Source organism: Macaca nemestrina, chromosome 12 (genome assembly GCF_043159975.1).
Source record: "Macaca nemestrina isolate mMacNem1 chromosome 12, mMacNem.hap1, whole genome shotgun sequence".
NCBI lineage: Eukaryota > Metazoa > Chordata > Mammalia > Primates > Cercopithecidae > Macaca > Macaca nemestrina.
The window spans coordinates 82,488,889-82,510,060 of NC_092136.1; the positions used below are offsets into that span (position 1 = coordinate 82,488,889).

A 21,172-nucleotide genomic window follows, 5' to 3' on the forward strand; every position below is an offset into this window, starting at 1 on the left:
TGGAGCGATCTCAGCTCACTGCAGTTTCCACCTCCTGGGTTCAAGTGATTCTCCTGCCCCTGCCTCCCAAGTAGCTGGGATTACAGGTGTGCACCACCACACCTGGCTAATTGTGTACTTTTAGTAGAGACAGGGTTTCACCACATTGGTCAGGCTGGTCTTGAACTCCTGACCTCAAGTGATCCACCCCCACTTGGCCTCCCAAAGTGCTGGGATTACAGGCATGAGCCATCGTGCCCGGCCAAAATAGGTATACTTTATTTAATGATCACATATGGAATTTAAAAACGATACGTTTTTGGCCTTAAAAGTTCAAATGGTCGGCTGAGCGTGGTGGCTTACGCCTGTAATTCCAGCACTTTGGGAGACCAAGGCGAGTGGATCACCTGAGGTCAGGAGTTCGAGACCAGCCTGGCCAACATAGTGAAACCCTGTTTTTACTAAAAATACAAAAATTAGCCAGGCGTGATGGTGGGTGCCTATAGTCCCAGCTACTTGGGAGGCTGAGGCAGGAGAATTGTTTGAACCCAGGAGGTGGAGGTTGCAGTGAGCTGAGTTCATGCCACTGTACTGCAGCCTGCACGACACGAGTGAGATTCTGTCTCAAAAAAAAAAAAAAAAAAAAAAGTTCAAATGGTCATATTTGTAGGCTGTTTTTAAAACCAAGTAATGGAACAAATAGGTTTTTAGAGATAATGGGTTGGAGGCATTTTGGAAGGTTTATTTAAGTTGTCAGAAGACTAGTGTTGAGGATCATGGTTTGTGGGGATTTAAAAAATCCTCAGACTATTTGAAATTAGGGTAGTAACAAGTCCCAGGATATATGTATGAGTTTAACATCTATGTAGAGATTAAAATGTAGAAGCATGTCTAATCAACTTTTTTTGGCTGTATAATGTCCTCCAACTTAGCTGCTAACTGCTTAGCTCACTGCTGAGTACATATTGAATGTGCAATATATATTTTATTTTTGGTTGTCTTTATGGCACATTTTGTTGGGAGGCAGGTGTTTCATTTGCATTTGGTTGTGTGTTCTCTTGTCCATACAAGGGTCTTACAAAACTAAATGTCATTTAATGTGAGAATTTTTAACTTTCATCAGTACTCATAGGGCCTTTCATTTTGTAGACATCTTCATTTGATTGTACACCATCTCCCAGCAAGACACCAGCTGAAAACCCCTTGAATATTATGTTGAACATTGTCAAAAACGAATTGCAGGAACCCTGTGAAAGTCCCAAAGTTAAGGAAGAACGAATTGATACACCACCAGCTTGTACAGAGGAAAGCATAGCAACACCCTCTGAAATTAAAACAGAAAATGACACAGTTGAGTCAGTTTAAATAAAATCAGAAAGGTATGTTTTTCTTTTTTAAAAAAGCTGCTGTTGGATCTAGAAGGTGAAGAATTTTTTTATGTATATATAGACATATCTATATAAATTGTCTAGCTGAGGCAGGGCCTTCAGCTATCATTTGGTTAATAAATACATTTTAGTATTTGCATTTCCTACTGCCTGCAGAGTTTCAGGTGCTTGTTGTGTGAAAGTTCTGTAGATGTGTGCAAATTTAACAAAATGAAATTGTATGTGTAAAAATGTACGATTTTTCACTGTGCAACTGTAAATTATAAATAAAAAATATTTTTGCTATTCATGGAGTGTAATATTTATGCACACCATCAAATAGTTTCTGTACTTTTTATTGGGTAAAAAAGGAATTGAACAGCAACCTCAACATAAGATTTTTTTTCTAGTAGCCTCCCACTGATTAAAGAAGCAAAGTTTGAAGTTTCATCCTTCAAAAGGGGGTTGTGAGAGAGCACCGTAGGGCTTTTCTCAAATAGAAAAGCCAGATTTTGAAAAAATTTTAAAGACAAAATAGGACATATTTGCAGATATATATATATATATGAATATATATATACACACACACACATCTCCAGCTATAGAGAACCATCCAGATGTTCACTTTTGAAAATATCTAATGAAGCAACTTTTATTCTTGAACTTGGACACTGATGCCATCAAACAATTAACAAATATATTTAAGTACTAAAGGTGATTTTTTTTGGAAGACATTTTTCAAATTGTCAAATGATTTAATGCAGATGAACATATTTCTATTTTAAGTAACGGGAATCTGTAAGAATGTTCGCTTGAGATATGGTTAACTTTTTTCTTTTGTTGGTTTTGACTTAGATGGACACCATGAGATGTTAATATTCATACATGTAATAAATAGAATGATGAAGAAACTTTGTTTGTATTTCTTTATTGAAAAGCTTTAGAATGTGACTTTTTTGTTGTCTTTCATCTGTTTTTTAAAACATGAACATGGTACTTGCTATGAGCCAGGCACTCTGAGACAGGTTAGTCTTTTCTGCCATTTATTGGACATAAGCATATAAAACACTGAGTTTTATTGAGCACATACTATGTGGCAGGCACTAGCACTTTCTACATATATTTTCTCTGGTATTCACATCCAATAACTATGTGGTAGATGGTGTCCCCAGTTTACAGATGAAATTAAGCCACTCACTTCAAAATTTTTATTAGAATTTGAACGTGGCTTTGTTTCATCTAATTCCATACAATTTCTGCAATTTCAAAAGATACCCCCAAATTGTTAGGATAGAAATAAGCACACCAAACTACTGGAAGGTGGCTTAAGGAAGATACTACAAATGTGGTGATATTTGAGTCTTGGAGGATAACCAGGAGTAGAATCCATACTGATAGGAAGGGTATCTTTGAAAAATGAACAGCAAATGTAAAGGCCTGAAATACTTTGTGCTTTCAAAAGTTGACTTCTTATGGTTAAAACTCAGTTTTGAATAGGATATTATGATGAACCATTAATTTTTTTTTTAGTAGAAATGGAGTCTCACTATGTAGTCCAGGCCGGTTTCGAATTGCTGGGCTCAAGTGATCCTACTGCCTTGGCCTCCCAGAGTGCTGGGATTACAGGCATGAGCCACGTGCCCGGCCTTTATTTGTAAGTAGTGAAGAGCCTTCTTGGTCATGTTAAGGAATTTTTATTAAACTGACGACCAGAGCAGCAACTAGAAATTTTAAACAGAGGTGACATCCTATCTGCATTTAAGTTTTTGTTTTTTAAGAATCAAGTGAATACAATTTTAGAGACTGCTAAATGCAGAGAGGTCCAGTGGGAAAACTGGTAGCCATTGGATTTGAGTTGTAAACACAGGTGACAGCTGAACTTAAGTATATGAACACTGCCATACAACTGAGGTCTGTGAATCCAAAAATGCAGGCAAACCTTCCTGTTGTACATTTTTCTGGGGAAACCATCATAGCTTTTATCAACTGCTTACAGGTATGGAACATTCTAAAAGGAAGGTGACATGCAAACCTAAAAGTGTATCAATGGTATCCACATGGAGAAGAGGGTCAAGGATAGGGGAACAAAGACTGGTAGGTGGGAAGGTCAGAAAGCAAATGGGAAAACCAGCAATGGGAAATTTTTTTTTTTTTCTTTTTTTGAGACAGTCTTGCTATTGCTCAGGCTGATCAGTGCAGTGGCATAATCTCGGCTCACGGCAACCTCCCCCTCCCAGGTTCAAGTGATTCTCCTGTCTCAGCCTTCCAAGTAGCTGGGATCACAGGCGCCCACCACCTCGCCTGGCTGTTCTGCATTTTGAGTAGAGGCGGGGTTTCACCATGTTGGCCAGGCTGGTCTTGAACTCCTGACCTTAAGTGATCTGCCCGCCTTGGCCTCCCAGAGTGCTGGGATTACAGGTGTGAGCGGGAAGAAAATTTCAATGGACAAGATAGTCAACAAAATAAAGTCAAGAAAATATGTAAGATTGAGAAATACTCTGTTGACCCAAGAACAGCTGAGTATGGGTGCCAACACCTGGTGCAATGGGTAGTGTGGATAAGAGGTAACAAAATACTAAAAGCTATTTTTTTAAATGAAGTTTAACTCCATAGATTAAATTGTAGTTAGACAAATAGGAAAGGCATTAGCATGTTAAGAGGAGCTCAGTGGAGAAATGGGTTGAAGATGGAGATGACCAGTATACCAGTCTCAAGGTTGTAATGAGATAGCATCAACAACAGCACAGGAAGGGCTGGGCAGTGGCTCATGCCTGTAATTCCAGCACTTTGGGAGGATGAAGTGGGTAGATTGCTTGAGTATAGTTCAAGACCAGCCTGGGCAACATGGTGAAACTCCGTCTCTACCAAATATATGAAAAACCAGAGGAACGTTGCAAAAAAAATGAAATCACAGGAAGGATTAGCTTTGGAATGGAGGTGGGCCAGTGTTCTCCAAGATGGCCACTAGTATTTACAGTTGGGATTGAGTTCAATTCTTATTTTCTCTTTGAGGTAGGAGGCCAGAGGTAAGGCAGTGATCCAGTTCTGCCCCACATTTGGCTGTGCATTAGAATTACTTATAGTGAATTTAAAATGAATTTTAATACTAAATTTAGAGATGGGGCCTTACCATGTTGCCCAGGCTAGCCTCCTGGGATCAAGCCAGTCTCCCACCTCAGCCTCCCAAGTAACTAGATTACACGTGCACACCACTACACCTGGCTTAGAATTAGTGAATATTAAGAGATTCCTAATCTTTGGAGAGTCTCATTGAGTTGATTCTCATCCAGGGCACTTCTAGTATTTAAGAAGCTCCATAGTTTTTTCTAACGAACAGCCAGATCTGGTAAATAATTCAGAAATCAGCATCAGATCAACAGCATCCCCAAAGATAAAATAGAGTCAATATATAACACTGTTAGCTAGAATTAGTAATCTCTCACCATAAAGTGCAGTAAACTAAAGGAAGCCTCAGAAATGATGGAACATTTTCTCTTAAATTGAGTTGAAGTTTTAGAGAACAAATAAAAGGAATCGCATATGTTTCCTAAAATCTAAAGATTTCATTAAGTATATATACTCCTGGTTTTACTTAATTTTCCCACTGAAAATTTCCAACTTCGATGCTTTGGAAAAAAAATAGAAAGCAATCTCATTGCAATTCAGCTAAAAATAAGCTTTGGGAAGAAAAATAATTATATATAAAAAAACATTCTCATATAACAGCTTAGTATATACATATTTTTTATATGACTGACCTTACAATTCAGTACTAAGTACACTAATGGAGGTTTATACAAAATATTCAGGAAACTCTAAGGAAGCATCTACCATGCTGCAGGTGGAAAAATGTAGCTGACACTGGTAAACTGGAGGTAGAAATGGAAAATAAAGACTATTATCAAGAAAGATCTGAACTCTTTTAGAATTGGGAAGTTTTTTCCTTATCCTAAATGGGGTCAGCTCCCAGAGATAATGGGCATTATGTTGAGCAGGTGGGGAAGAGTAGCTAAGAGCCAAAAGGTACCCATGAAGTATCCCAGTGAGGATTTGGGAGTGAGCACCAAAGGGAGAACAAGAATGACTGGGAAACAAGAGAAAATGGCATATAGGCAGAAAGAAGTACAGACTGTCACCAATATCCACTTCATTTTTTTTTTGCCTGGGGTTGGCCCTGCTCCCTTCTCTGAAACGAGATGTAAAAAGCTGATTTATGATCTCCTGCTTTATCACCCCACTTTGGAAATACTGAGGTAGAAGTGGAGGACTAGTCATACTTACTAACTGGAATCATACCTTCCTACTCGCTAAAGGTTCCAATTCTTGAGAATACTGAGATGACCACTCCAGGATGTATTCGGAACCCTGTTTCACGTAAGAAACCTCTTCCATAGTCAGGCACTTACCTTAAAATCCTGTGCAGTCTGGATATTGTTTATCAATGACTTCTTGCTAAAACCAGTGTGCTTTTCTTAGCTTCTTAATCTCTTCTGGACTACACTCACTTTATTGTTTTTGAGACAGAGTCTCGCTGTGTTGCCCAGGCTGGAGTGCAGTGGCGTGGTCTCAGCTCACTGCAACCTCTGACCCCTAAATTCAAGTGATTCTCGTGCCTCAGCCTCCTGAGTAGCTGGGATTACAGACACCCGCCACCAAACCCAGGTCATTTTTGTATTTTTAGGAGAGGCGGGGTTTCCCCATTAGCTAGGCTGGTCTCAAACTCCTGACCTCAAGTAATCCAGCCTCCCAAAGTGTTGGGATTACACGCGTGAGTCACTGTGCCCAGCCCACACTCACTTTAGAACGATCTTTTTTTGCTTCATGTGATGGCACATGTTTTTCTCTTCTTCTGTATTTTTACTTAGGATTAACATTTTAAAAATCAAATAATGCAAGTATAAAATATAGTCTCCTTCTATACCCTCTTTCTTGGTCTATAAAGTGACTACTGGGTTAAAATCAGTATAGACCCTTTCCAAATTAAAAAAAAATTAAAAATTTAATGAGATCACATATGTATTGTTTTGCACCATTTTTCATTGCCTATACCTTACAACTCTTTCCATGTAGATTAAGGTACACAGATCTGCATTTCTACCACTGTGTAGTATTTTGTATGATGACTGCAGCATAATTTAGCTATTCTTTTACTGATAGATATTAAAATTTCTAATTATTCACAATTACAAAGTTTTATGGTGACTACCATACATCTGAGCAAGTTATTCTGAAGATCTCACAACCAGTTGGTTCATGGGCAATGTGAATTTGAAATTTTACCATGGTTAGAGCTGTTAGGGTTATGCTAGCTTCAGAGTTGGGAAGTACTCCATCTTTCTCTATGCTTTGTTCCTGGTGACACTTATTGGGGACTGATTATAACATTAATAATTACCAATTTATTAAAGTTTTTTGACTCTTGAGCCAGTATTTTGAAACTCGTATTTTCCAAGAAAATTAGCCAAGTGAATTTTCTTTTTTTTGAGATGGAGCCTTGCTCTGTCACCCAGACTGGAGTGTGGTGGCATGATCTCTGCTCACTGCAACCTCTGTCTCCTGGGTTCAAGTGATTCTCCTGCCTCAGCCTCCTGAGTAGCTGGGATTACAGGTGCCTGCCCCCATGCCCAGCTAATTTTTATATTTTTAGTAGAGATGGGTTTTCACCATGTTGGCCAGGCAGGTCTCCAACTCCTGACCTCAAGTGATCCACCCACCTCAGCCTCCCAAAATGCTGGGATTATAGGCGTGAGCCACCACGCCCAGCCAAATTTTCAGGATTAGTAAAGGCTGAACATTCTTAATCTGAAAATCCAAACTCCTAAATGCTCCAAAGTCTGAAACTTTTTGAGCACTGCCATGATGCAACAAGTAGAAAATTCCACACATAAATACTTAACGTAAACTTTGTTTTATGTACCAGATTATTTAAAATGCTGTATAAAATTACCTTCAGGCTTTGTGTATAAGGTGTACATAAAACAAATGAATTTCATGTTTTGTCTTGGGTCCCATACCCGAGACATCTCATTATGTATATGCAAACATTCCAAAATCCAAAATCTGGAACACTCTGGTCCTAAGCATTTTGGGTAAGTGGTGCTCAATGTGTATGTTACACAAAATAATTTGCTTCTGATTTTCAAAGTCTCCTTCATATCTGTACTATGTCCTTCGCCCTTACTTTTTTGAGACGGATTCTCGCTCTGTTGCCAAGCTGGAGTGCAGTGGTGCGATCTCAGCTTACTGCAACCTCTGCCTCCTGGGTTGAAGTGATTCTCCTGCCTCAGCCTCCAGGGTAACTGGGACTACAGGTGCCTGCCACCACCCCAGCTAATTTTTGTATTTTTAGTAGAGATGGGGTTTCACCATGTTGGCCAGGATGGTCTCGATCTCCTGACCTCATGATCTGTCTGCCTTGGTCTCCCAAAGTGCTGGGATTACAGGCGTGAGCCACCATGCCCGGCCTGTTTTTTTTTTTTTCTGAGACAGTGTCTAGCTCTGCTGACCAGGCTGGAGTGCAGTGGTGCAATCACGGCTCACTGCAGCCTCAACCTCCTGGGCTCAAGTCATCCTCCCTCCATGGGCTCCTTTGTTTCCAGTATCATTTTCTTTCCTTTTCTTCCTCAGATTTGTTGAGTGTCTATTTATTGTTCTTTTCAAACACCAGTTAATTACTATCATCAATTTTATTTTCTATTTCATTAACTTCTGCTTTTATTATTTTTGAGACAGAGTCTTGCTCTGTCACCCAGACTGGAGTGCAATGGCACAGTCTTGGCTCACTGCAACCTCTGCCTCTTGGGTTCAAGTAATTCTCCTGCCTTAGCCTCCCAAGTAACCGGAATTACAGGTGCACGCCACCACACCCGGCTAATTTTTTTATTTCTAGTAGAAATGGAGTTTCACCATGTTGGTGAGGCTGGTCTCGAACTCCTGACCTCAAGTGATTCACCTGCCTCAGCCTCCCAAAGTGCTGGGCGTGAGCCACTGCACCTGAACTCTGCTTTTATTTTTAATTCCTTCTACTTTTATTTTGGGAGATTGTACTTTTTCTGCTTCTCTGTTACCTGTTTCTGTTTCCTCTTCTAATCCTTCCTGTTATGTGTGTATCCTTTAAGGATTTGTGACATGCTGTCTCATTTCCTCAGTAAATTTATCTACTACATATTGTATACTGAAAAAAATAAAACCTTTACCATTACTATGTAAGTGGCTATAAACACTATTAATTTGGAGTCATAGTGGGTTCCAATTCCTCAACTCCTACTTGTGTGATCTTGGTCAAATCTGAGCTGTTTCTTCGTCTGTAAAAATAAAAATAACAATACACATTAGGTTGGGTATTATTTGCAAATCATGTATCACAGAAACTGGCCCACATGAGTAACTCGATAAATGCCTGGTATGCAAAAGGCCTCAGCTGACCCATTTCTTGTTTTGTTTTTTCCTTTGAGGCAGAGTTTTGCTCTTGTCACCCAGGCTGGAGGGCAATTGTGTGATCTCAGCTCACTGCAACCTCCCCCTCTCAGGTTCAAGCGATTCTCCTGCTTCAGCCTCCCTAGCAGCTGGGATTACAGGCTCCTTCTACCACGACTGGCTAATTTTTGTATTTTTAGTAGTTTCACCATGTTGGCTAGGCTGGTCTCAAATCCCTGACTTCAGGTGATCCGCCCGCCTTGGCTTCCCAAAGTGCTAGAATTACAGGCCACCATGCCTGACCCAGTTGCCCCATTTCTAAAAGTGAGGGGATTAGGACAACTAATCCCAAATTCACTTCCAACAGTGAAAAACTTTATCTTCAGCCTATTAGTTCACCTGCCTGACAGTCAACTGATCAACCCACCCACTCACCCACACAACAGTGACTAAGCCCTTCTCTTAAATGAAATATTCTAGATGTCAGAAATGCCAAGATTTTAAGATACAATCCCTACCTTCCGGAAGCTCAGGGTCCTTGAGGGTTGAGGAAAAATTGTTAAACAGATAATTATAATACAACGGGATAAGTGATCTAATAAAATGTTGTGGGAATTCAGAGACTTTGAGGTGCTCCTGCAGCAAAATCCAAGACCTATGTTGGAATCCTAAGTCAGGTATTTAATACTTACTACTGAAGGGGGAATTAATGAATTTTATAATTATGTTAGTCAAGAAGTTTATTCTTTTCCTTAGAGGTAGAATGTAATATAGCCCCCTGGTCTGGAGGCCTAGGTTAGGAAAGAATATTAACTGCTTATTTCTCCTCTATGCACGGAGAGGCTTATCTGTGTTCCATGGTTTCACATTCCTTGAGGCACGGCGAGGTCTTGCTTCCCTCCCCAGCGCGGCTGTAAAGTCACAAGGTTGATAAGCAATTACTACAAAAGCATGTATTCCCAAGGATATAAGACATGTGCTGTAACAAATGTAAAAGAGTAATTATCTGCCTTTGTTCTTGCTTCTGCAAGCAGGCTTCCTGCAGCACGAAACTCCCCCCACAAACTGCTTAAAAGGTAACTGATCCATTTGTTCCGGACTCAGTCTTTCTGGACCCTAGTCCGACTGAGCCAGTGATCACCTTAATAATAAAGAGCTCTCCTGAACTCTGTTCGGCCTCTCCCGTCTCTCATTTGTCCCGCAACACTAGCAGTGTATCCTCAGGCAATTTACTTTTTTGTTCCTTGTTTCTCTCTCTGTAAAAAGGAAGAGGAATACTTATTTTGGCAGGTTATAAGAATTGAGTCAAACTCATTTATGTTGGTATAAAAAAATGAACAAGAAAACTAATATAAAGCACTTAGATCAGTACCAGGCAGATCACAGGAACTCAATAAATGGAAATTAGTAATATTACAAAAGGTGATGGAAGTCAAAGACAATTTACTGTACCTCAAGAGAGTAGAGGTAGGATCAGGAGAATTCCCCAAATGTGTTCACAGACAAAAACTGGGGGAAAGGCAGGGTAGTTTCCTGGTAAGACGAACAGCACATGACAAGGCACAGAGATATTAAAAAGTATGCTATGTTTCTAGGACCAGTTCGTTATTCCAGAAGGGAGAAGGCAATAAGGGTGGAAAAACTGGGCCGAGAGGGGAATCTGGGTTGGTGATGCCTCTGGTGGGCAGATAATTCTTACTAATTTCTGTATTTTCTGCTGCTGGTACAAAACGTGACCCATATGTTTCCAACAAATGATGAAACAATTCATTCCTGTTGTTAAGCAATAGGGTTGTAGAGAAATATTTGAGCAGTAAACATGCTACAGTGAAAGGAACCCCGGATTTGGAGCCAGGAGACCTGAAGCAGTCTTTTGACTAATGACCTGTGTTTTTATAATGGTTTTACAACTTACCTGCTGCCTGGCCTTACCAACGTACCGACATATTGAGTCTCTTGACCTATAAAATAGGGGTAACATCTAACAAGCGATTATTTAAGAGTTGACGCTAGTAAAGTACTCAATAAAAACAGCGGCTGCAGCTGCTAAATTCTCCTTTAGGTCTCTTTCCATACTTGCGAAATGACAGGGTTACAAATTTCCTTCCAACCACCACTGAGAAAGTATACTAGGTTTGCTCAAGGACAAAAAGGCCCCGCCCGGTCCGCGCCACACAGGTCACCTACGCAGAATGCAGTCCTGGGAGGTTCCACTTGTGTCGCTCAGCGATGGAGGGCGCGATCGATGACAGGCCACTCCAGAGACGGACCTAGATAGGCTCGTGTGAGGCCGAGCCGAATTTTACCGAAAACCAGTTCACACCACCACCCGATTTGTCCAGACGAAAAGCCAAGAAACAGCTGAGGGAAAGGAAACCGGAAATGGCGTGAGCCGTGAGGAACGGGAAATGACCTCAGCACGTCGGAAGTGTACTCGTTTCCAAGGCGACGGCCTTGCTGCCTCTCCAGCCAAGTGACTGGAGTCGGGAGGCTGGAAAGTAGCTCGGAGAAAGTACCAGCCGAAGGCGGCCGCCGCCACAGCGACTCTCAGGGAGTAGCAGACGAAGACGGCGGCCGCCGCACTAGCCACCACGTGTGGAGGATAAACGGCCTACACGGCCATTCCAGCGCCGAGTCAAGGGAAAGAGTTAGCGACGACGGGGAAAGAAAACGTGAAGAGGGTGACCGCCGCTCCAGGGTCGCTGCGGGAAGCCTAAGTGGAGACGCCGGCTTGTCCCGCAGTGACTTGAGAAGGGTCAGTGAAAACCTCGGCCACTGCCGCAGCGTCTCTGGGGAGAGAGTTAGGGGGGATAGTGGCCGCAGTCACAGAAACTCTTGGGAGAGAGTTAGGGGAGACCGCAACTTCTGCAGCAGCGACGTGAATTTTAGTGAAGTTGGAGGCCACCAAACTGCCGACTCCAGGGGAACTACCAGAGAAGACCGAGGCCTCCGCCTAAGTGGTACTTGGGAGGGAGTCAGTGACGTCCGGGACCCGCGAACTAGTGACTTCGGGTATAGAGTCAGAGACGATCGCAGTCGCCGCCTCAGTGGCTCCTGGGAGGGAGGGAGTGTCGATGGCGGCCACAGCCTCGGTAGTTCTTGGGAGGGAGTAAGTGAAGACTGCGGCTACGCAGCCAGCGACTCCTCCGGTGTGAGCGGCAGTGAAGACGCCAGCTGCCGCCTCAGTGGCGTTTGGGAGAGAGAAAGTGAAGACGAAGGTTTCTGCTGCAGCTTCTGGGAGAGAGCAAGAGAGGACCTTGGGCCCCGTCCTAGTGACGACGGAGAAGAGGGCCGCTGCCCCTGCAGTGGCTCGTGGGTGAGAGCAAGTGAAGACCGCGGCAGCATCAGGGGCCTGGACTCAACTACTCCCCAGAGTCGGAGGTGTTGCACCATGCCCGGGGTGGCTAATTCAGGCCCCTCCACTTCCTCTAGGGAGACTGCAAACCCCTGTGAGTCAGACTATGTCGTTGGCCCTCATCTCTGCCACATTCCTTTTCTTACTTAAGCGTGCAACAGTCTTAGCCCTTTCTGGCATTTCCTTTTCTCAGGTGTCGCTCCCCGTTTCCCTTTCTAATTTGTTTTTGGAGATACCAAAGCTGTCAACTTTCCCCTGTTCTGTATTATTTCAGCTTTCTTTCCTTTTTTCCATCCACACCAGTCCTCCGAGTCTTCTTGCCCAGCTTAACATCAACTCTTGTTCAGTCTTACGGACTCTTTTAAGTTCTTCCTTGGCTTCCCTGAAGCATTTGACCCTGTGGAGACGACAAATTAGTACTTACTTAGTTTTCTTCTTTCACTCCATTGAGTGACCCTTTCCTTTGCCGTTTTCTTTTCTTCTGCCCTCTTAAATGCAGCTTTCCCCCCTTGATGATGCCATCATTGGTTCTCTTCTTCTTGTCATTTACTGTGACTTCAGTCCTACTGATGGCCCTCAAATCTGTTACTCATTCAACCATCCAGTAAATATTTACTGCGTGCCTACTTTGTGCTCTGTGTTAAGGAACTATCAGTAAAGAAGACAAGGCACATTCTTTACCTTCTAGTGAGGAAGATAAATACTGAGCAAATAATAACAAGTGAGGTGAGTGTTATAAAGGATGGTAGAATCCCACTGATTCCAGTAGGGGGTGAGTATGGGTGTCAGAAAAAACATTCTAATGCAGAGACACACGTAACACTGAGACCTGAATTCTGTATCTCTCCTCGGAGCTGCAGATGTATACATATGTCTCCCTTCTGGAAATCTTCCTTGGGTACCTCAAGAACAGCATGTCCAAATTGTAATTTTGTATCTATATATCCTCTCTGTCCTTCAGTGTTTGCTGTCTCAACTAATGGCACCACAGCACTCAGATGACAAAGCCAGACATCTTGGAGTTATCTCACTATTTTTCTCTTATTTCACCCACTGAATCCATTCTAGTTTAGTTCATTCTAATTTTATTAATATTTGTTGAATCTGTCTGCTTTTCTTTTCCCACTGTTCAGGATCTCATTTTTTCTGGTCTAGACTATTGTAAAGTGTATTCTTACATGATCTACCTACTCTTTTTTTTTTTTTTTTTTGAGGCATTGTCTCGCTCTGTCCCCCAGGCTGGAGTGCAGTGATGCGATCTCAGCTCACTGCAAGCTCCGCCTCCCAAGTTCACGCTATTCTCCTGCCTCAGCCTCCCGAGTAGCTGGGACAACAGGCGCCCACCACCATGCCCGGCTAATTTTTTGTATTTTTAGTAGAGACGGGTTTCACTGTGTTAGCCAGGATGGTCTCATCTCTTGACCTCATGGGATTACAGGCGTGAGCCACCGTGCCGGACCAATCAACCTACTCTCTAGTTTTGCCTTTTTGCTCCCCATTCAATAAATTCTCTTCCCTGAATTTAGCCTTGTAAACTCAGCCTTACAACTCTCAATCATTATAATTCTTCTGTTTAAAATTCCTCAGTGATTCTCCACTGTCTGCTCAAGTCCAAGTTTTTAAAAATAAGTTTCACCATTGTCTGTATCTTGTCTAGTTCTAGGCAATATTTCCCCTTAATACTTTAGTAATAGGATTTGTGTGTGTGTGTGTGTGTGTATGTGTGTGTGAGATTTCTTGACAGTTCATGCTGTTTAGAATGCCTTTCACTGCTCCCACTTTCCTTGGCAAACTCCTGTTAATCTTTGAAGATTCTATCTTAGATGTTACTTTCCCCGGGAATCCTTCTCTGTTCCCCTTCCCTCCTACCCTAGCTGAGTTTGAAGTCATCTGTGCTTCCACAAGTTCCTATGAGTATTTCCATCATTGCTTTTACCACATTATTTTGTATTTTGTGTTTGTATTTTCTCTACTAATCTGTGAGTTCCTTGAGGGTGTCTTCATCTTTTTATTCTTATGGTAGATACCAAACTTATGTTGAGTAGATGGATGGGTGGATGAGTGAATAAATTGGGATGGAATGTGGTGAGAAAAAAGTCCATAAAATTAGATGGAGCCAAATTATGGGAGGCCATAGAGGTCATACTGAGAGTCTGGGTTTTGTTTTGTAGACTAGCAGTGGCCAACCAGTAGCAGTTTAGAGTAGGGGCATGAAGTGATCCGGATAGTTGGTCTGTATAAGATGGATTAGAGGAGTGTCTGTGTAAAATAAGTAGAGTGGATAGAACATCATTTGTAGGTCTAGCTGTGCTAGTTTAAAGGAGAAGAATGAAGTTCTGGCCTAGGGATTAACATCACTGAATGTTTATTAAAGGGGTGTGTGTGTGTATGTGTCTGTGTGCACACCTTACATAAGCTCTTGTTCCCATTTGCCATATATCTTAATTGTTCCTCAAGGTCTTGCTTGAATGTTTCCTCCTGTATGACTTGTTTTGTTTCTCCTTAATTTTACCTGTACTCTCTGAGGACATTGCTGTCAGGTTTTTGTTTTCTTTATATATTTATCCAAATAGATTTTAATGTGTTGGTGGAAAAAAAAGTATTAAATCTACGTCCATTTTCTATCATGTGCTTGACTCATGGTAGATGTTCAGAAAGGCTTTTTGAGTACATTTATAGCATTTTGTTAAGAGCAAAGATATAATTAGAGTATATAAAAAGATGTAATAAAAGTAAGATATAATTCCAGTGTAAAATATGATTTTTGCCCTTAAGAAATTAATATTTTGATTGTGGAGAGAGGACAGGTACATAGATAAATAGTAGTACAAGGTTGCACAGATCATTTGCCAGAAGTGTTGGTGAGCTGTTTTCAAATCAACTTCAGGTCAAGAATCATGCCTGTTTTATTTAGAGAATGCTGCAGTTGAACTGCTTACTCCTTCAGACTTCTCTAATAGCTGTCTGTTCATGCTTAGATACCTTTATTGCCTCTAGTTCACAATGCTTATTAATTAAATTATAAAATATGAAGCACTAACAGTATATGAATTAAAAATTGTAGCCTGCCATTCCTTTCATAGTGTAAGATATAAATTAGAAATGTAAGAAAGATGTTGATAAAATATATCTGCATGTATGAGAGGAGGCTCTGGTGAAGTCTTTTTCACTAGGGAGGCCTTTGTTATGGAGAACACATTAGGCATATTTCAAAATGGTTACTTTCTCCTTCTCACTGCCAAATACGTGAGTTCCTGGCTTTTCACCATGGTAACCTGGTGAGGTTTGTGAAGGTAAAATCTATGAAAGTGTAGTGGCTCCCTAAGTAAGAGTGTGACCCCTAGAAGTTTCTCATTCTTTGACCAGTATGTACTCAACCTCTGGCAAGTCATCAAAATACCATGTGAGTGCTTCTATCACTTTATGACTCCAGTGCTTCTGCTCTAGGACTATATTTTTCTGTATTTGTCTCTGCAGATTTGGGGTAGCAGTTTGCCCTGAGACCTCAGTTCTCTGATGGGTCCAAGAAAAGTTGTTCATTTTCTGTTTATTCACTTTTCCCTATAAGGATGGGAATGTCAACTTCCATGCTTTTTACATGTCAGTGTTGGAACCAGAAGTCTGTTTAAGATATTAATGACAAACGTCTTTGTAGTAAATTATTTGGAAAACCAAAGTAATTTTGTGCTTTCTGTTAGATCACTGTTTTAGTCTTTTTTTTTCTTTCACAGTTTTGTAGTACATTGTAAATAATTTGATTTTTCAGTAGGTTCCAGGAAGAAGGTGCATTTTGGCAGCATACATGACGCAGTACGAGCTGGAGATGTAAAGCAGCTTTCAGAAATAGTGGAACGTGGAGCCAGCATTAATGAAGTTGATGTTCTCCATAAGTTTACCCCTTTACATTGGGCAGCACATTCTGGAAGTTTGGAGGTAAGGAACTATACATACCACTAAACCGAGGTTAAGTTTAGCAATAACAGTTTTGTAAATTTAGCAAACAGGGTTGAGACCTTCTGGTAGGTACTGCATATATTTTCTTTTCAGTCATAGTCATTTAATATTTGGGTATTCCACTTTGCTAGGACTTTATAACAAATTATCCCAAAATTTAGCGTAATAAAATAATGATTTAGTTATACTCGTGAACAAACGTAAGAATTTGTATCCCAGAGACAGCTTGTCTCTGCTCCATGATATCTGGGGCTTCAGCTGGAATATTAAAAAGCTGGGGCTAGATTCTTCTGAAGGCTTGTTCACTCAAGATGTTTCTGGTGGTTGATGCTGGTTATGGATTAGGCACCTTAAACTTCACTCCTGTGGGCCTGTTTGTGACGACTCTACATGTGAGCTGGTTTGTACTTCCTTACAATATGGTGACTGGGTTCCAGAGGCAAGCATAGAGGATAACTTGGAGTGGATAATATAATGAATACATATTCTAACAATTTTGCTTTAGTAGTGTCAGATTTTAGAAAAGAAATAGAATGTTGCAGGTACATTTGAAGTCCCTAAGTACCCCTCTCAGGTGCCATTCCTCTGCTTCCAACTCCAGAGATAACTATTACCCTGATTTTGGTGTTTATTATTCCCATCTATGTTTTATGCTGTTATTACATATGATTATATCATTGTTTTGAATGACATTATACATTATATAAATACCACATTATGTGTATTATTCTTTAGCTTGCTTTTTTTGTTCAACAATATGTTTTTGAGTTTTAGCCATGTGGTTACATATATGTACTCTAGTTCATTTCCTTCAGCCATGTTGTTTTTCTATTCTTAGACTGGTATCAGAATTTATCTGTTTTTGGATTGTTGGATATTTATTTGGTTTCAATTTTTAGCTAGTACAAACTTCTTAGTGAGTATTTTAATGCAAATCTGAACATTGGGCTCCATCCTCGTAACCATGTCCTTAGATTTAATTTTATTTTTTTATGTGTGCATGTGTCTTTATAGCAGCATGATTTATAATCCTTCGGGTGTATACCCAGTAATGGGATGGCTGCATCAAATGGTATTTCTAGTTCTGGATCCTTGAGGAATTGCCACACTGTCTTCCACAATGGTTGAACTAATTTACACTCCCACCAACAGTGTAAAAGCATTCCTATTTCTCCATATCCTCTCCATTATCTGTTGTTCCCTGACTTTTTAATGATTGTCATTCTAACTGGTATGAGCTGGTATCTCATTGTAGTTTTGATTTGCATTTCTGTAATGACCAGTGATGAGCTTTTTTTCATATGTTTGTTGGCTGCATAAATGTCTTCTTTTGAGAAGTGTCTGTTCATATCCTTTGCCCACTTTTTGATGGGGTTGTTTGTTTTTTTCTTGTAAATTTAAGTTCCTTGTGGATTCTGGATATTAGCCCTTTGTCAGATGGATGGATTGCACAAATTTTCTCCCATTCTGTAGGTTGCCTGTTCACTCTGATGATAGTTTCTTTTGCTGTGCAGAAGCTCTTTAGTTTAATTAAATCCTATTTGTCAATGTTGGCTTTTGTTGCAATTACTTTTGGTGTTTTAGTCATGATGTCTTTGCCCATGGCTATGTCCTGAATGGTATTGCCTAGTTTTTCTTCTAAGGCTTTTATGGTTTTAGGTGTTACTTTTAGGTCTTTAATCCATCTTGAGTTAATTTTTGTATAAGGCTTAAGAAAGGGATCCAGTTTCAGTTTTCTGCATATGGCTAGCCAGTTTTCCCAGCACCATTTATTAAATAGGAAATCCTTCCCCTGTTGCTTGCTTTTGTCCTGTTTGTCGAAGATCAGGTGGTTGTAGATATGTGGTGTTATTTCTGAGCACTCTGTTCTGTTCCATTGGTCTATTTATCTGTTTTGGTACCAGTACCATGCTGTTTTGGTTACTGTAGCCTTGCAGTATAGTTTGAAGTCAGGTAGCATCATACCTCCAGCTTTGTTCTTTTTGCTTAGGATTGCCTTAGCTCTATGGGCTCTTTTTTGGTTCCATACGAAATTTAAAGTACTTTCTAATTCTGTGAAGAAAGTTAATGGTAGCTTGATGGGAATAGCATTGAATCTGTAAATTACTTTGGGCAGTATGCACATGCTGTTTTATCTGCCTGTCTCATCTCTTCCCACTGGTTACCTGGTTGAAATCCAGGTCAGTCAGTATCCACTTGGTAAAGCTTTCTGTTTTTGCCCTCAATATCTTCCAACTGGTTACTGACTCCTTACTGCTACCTCTAAATCTTATAAATTTTAAAAGTGTATCACTTAAAATTTTATTCTCTGTTAGATTTTGAGCTCTTTGAAGATACCATTTGAGTCTTATTCGTCTTTTTTTCCACAATACCTAGCATGGTGTCTAGCATATTATAGGAGTCACATCATAGGTTCACAATAAATGTTTCTCATGTTGCTGAATTTGTTGAATTAAATTTATTTGTTCATATTTTTAGTGTCTAGCACAGTGCCCAGCAGATGTTCAATAGATGTTGGTTGGATTTTTTTTTTTTTCCCAAATAGGGTCTCGCTCTGTTTCCCAGGCTGGAGTGCAGTGGTATGATCTCAGCTCACTGCAACTTCTGCCTCCCAGGTTCAAGCAACTCTTCCACCTCAGCCTAACATGTAGCTGGGAGTACAGGTGCATGTGCCACCATGCCTGTCTAATTTTTTGTAGTTTTGGTAGAGATGGGGTTTCACCATGTTGGCCAGGCTGGTCTCTAACTCCTGACCTCAAGTGATCCACCCATTTTGGCATCCCAAAATGCTGGGATTACAGGTGTGAGCCACCATGCCCCAGCCTGTTTGTTAGATTTTATCAAACATAAACAGAAACCAAAGATTTTAGTGCTTTCCTCTATTCCCACTTAAAGGTCATCTCCTAAATTTTTTTTTTTTTTTGAGAGGAAGTCTTGCTCTGTTGCTGTCTTTGCTCACTGCAACCTCTGCCTCCTGGGTTCAGATGATTCTTCTGCCTCAGCTTCCCGAATAGCTGGGACTGCAGGCACGTGCCACCACACCCGGCTAATTTTTGTATTTGTAGTAGAGACGGAGTTTCACTATGTTGGCCAGACTCGTCTCAAACTCCTGACCTTGTGATCCACCTGCCTTGGCCTCCCAGAGTGCTAGGATTATAGGCGTGAGCCACTGTGCCTGGCCCTAAATGTTTACTTGAGCACTACATTAACACCTTTACAGTTTTTTATCCTTTCTGAATTTTCTTAAGATTTTTGGTATTTATATATTGGTTGCGAGAAATAATCACTAAATTAACAATTGGTGAAAACTATGCTTTATTGGACTGTTTTTTTCAGATGAAATCTGCTCTTGAGCCCATAGTAAACTTTTCATTTCAGATATACTGTTCAACTCCAGAATTTCCATCTGGTTTGGTTCTCTTCTCTGTTCTCTCTTTTCTCTTTTCGAGATAGAATCTGGTTCTATTGCCCAGGCTGGAGTACAGTGGCATGATCTCGGCTCACTGCAACCTCTGCCTCCTGGGTTCAAGTGATTCTCCTGCCTCAGCCTTCTGAGTAGCTGGTACTACAGGTGCCTGCCGCCATGCCTGTCTAATTTTTGTATTTTTAGTAGAGACATGGTTTCACCATGTTGGCCAGGGTGGTCTTGAACTCCTGACCTTAAATGATCCACCTGCCACAGCCTCTCAAAATGCTGAGATTACAGACATGAACCACTGCACCCGGCCGGTCAATTGATTTTTAACAAAGATGCAAATGTAATTCAGTGGAGAGCAGATATATTTTCATTAAATGATGTTGGCGCAATTACGCATATTCATATGTAAGAAAATGGACCTTTTATCCTAAGTGAATTAACACAAAAAAGGAAAACAAAAAACCACATATTTTCACTTATATGTGGGACCTAAATATTTGGTACACATGGACAAAGAGATGGGAACAATAGACACTGGGGATTCCAAAAGTAGATAGGAAAGGAGGCAAGGGTTGAAAAACTACCTGTTTGGTAACCTGGTCACTCACTATTTGGGAGATGGGTTCAATAGAAGCCCAAACCTCAGCATCATGCAATATATCCTTGAAATGAACGAACTTGGCACATGTACCGTCTGAATCTAAAATTAAAAAAATAAAGAAAATGAAACTTGAGCCATACTTGGTACCGTATGCAAAAATTTACTCAAAACAGATTGTAGATAAATGTAAAACTTATAAAACTTATAGAGAAAATAGAGAAGAAAACCTTTGCAAATCATGTACCTAAGAACTTGTAACCAGGTTATATAAGGAACTCTCAGAACTCAGCATAAGAGAAGGAAATTTTAATGGGCAAAAGACTTCAATTGACATTTTCTCAAAGAGTACATATGGATGGCAATTAAACATACGAAAAGATGTTCAACATCATTAGCCATTAGGCAAATGCAAATTAAAACCACAATGAGATGCCAGTGCATCCCTGTAAGAATAGCAGAAAAAACAAAACCTGAAAAAAATGACAATATGAAGTGTTTACAAGGATATCAAGAAACTGGAACTCCCATACATTGCTAGTGGGAATGTAAAGAGGTACAGCCATGTTAGAAAACAGTTTGGCGTTTTTACAATAAAGTTAAATATATACTTATTTTATGTCCTAGCAATCTCACTTCTACATAATCACCCAAGACAAATGTAAAACCAGTACATGAATGTTGACAGTGGCTTTATTCTCTAGTACCTGAACAATGCACATAATAGTCTTTCCATAAATATTGTTGAATAAATGAATGACTTACTATGATAATTATTGAGATTGAGGTTTTTTTATATTTTATTGTCATTAGTCTCTGTGATAGGCAAATGATATTTACTTGATAAGCCTTTTTATCAAATAATATGATTATGACTTCTATGACAATGTATCCCAATGATATGATCAATTCTTTTAAAAAGAAAGGTGGTAGAATATACAAATTTGATTATACAAAGACAGTAACACTGTATGTGGTACAGACCTTTAAGTACTGTATTATATTGAGATTTAGATTAATTTTTAAAAATCTTAAAAGATACATTTGACTTCTCTTTTTTTTTTTTTTTTTAAATTATTTGTTTT

General features: G+C 40.2%; 2 protein-coding genes and 1 long non-coding RNA gene across 16 annotated transcripts in view; 2 read left to right on the forward strand and 1 right to left on the reverse strand.

Annotated features, from left to right (window-relative positions):
* LOC105468833 (PCF11 cleavage and polyadenylation factor subunit) overlaps nucleotides 1–2,257 on the forward strand; it is a 29,132-nt gene extending 26,875 nt beyond the window's left edge. For all 4 annotated transcript variants that reach the window (XM_011719238.2, XM_011719237.2, XM_011719239.3 and 1 more), the window contains exon 16: nucleotides 1,129–2,257. In XM_011719238.2, the coding sequence (XP_011717540.1) occupies nucleotides 1,129–1,344 (216 nt within the window). In that variant the 3' untranslated portion in view covers nucleotides 1,345–2,257. The remainder of the gene's footprint in view (nucleotides 1–1,128) is intronic.
* On the reverse strand, nucleotides 604–11,156 carry LOC112424466 (uncharacterized). Its single transcript, XR_003015216.2, has 2 exons — nucleotides 9,904–11,156; nucleotides 604–9,673 (listed from the first exon to the last, which is right to left on the reverse strand). It is a non-coding gene; the product is annotated as an uncharacterized lncRNA (long non-coding RNA).
* A 37-nt stretch (nucleotides 11,157–11,193) lies between these two features.
* The window catches only part of LOC105468837 (ankyrin repeat domain 42), a 199,137-nt gene continuing 189,158 nt past the window's right edge, over nucleotides 11,194–21,172 (forward strand). For 6 of the 11 annotated variants that reach the window (XR_011610959.1, XR_011610958.1, XR_011610960.1 and 3 more), the window contains exons 1-2: nucleotides 11,212–12,211; nucleotides 15,884–16,050. Coding sequence is in view for 4 of the 11 variants with exons in the window: in XM_071075374.1 (XP_070931475.1) it covers nucleotides 12,154–12,211; nucleotides 15,884–16,050 (225 nt within the window). In the remaining 7 variants the exon portion in view is untranslated. Of the gene's footprint in view, nucleotides 12,212–15,883; nucleotides 16,051–21,172 lie in introns of all 11 variants that reach the window. The other 5 variants (XR_979631.3, XM_011719247.3, XM_011719248.3 and 2 more) reach the window with 3 other exon arrangements.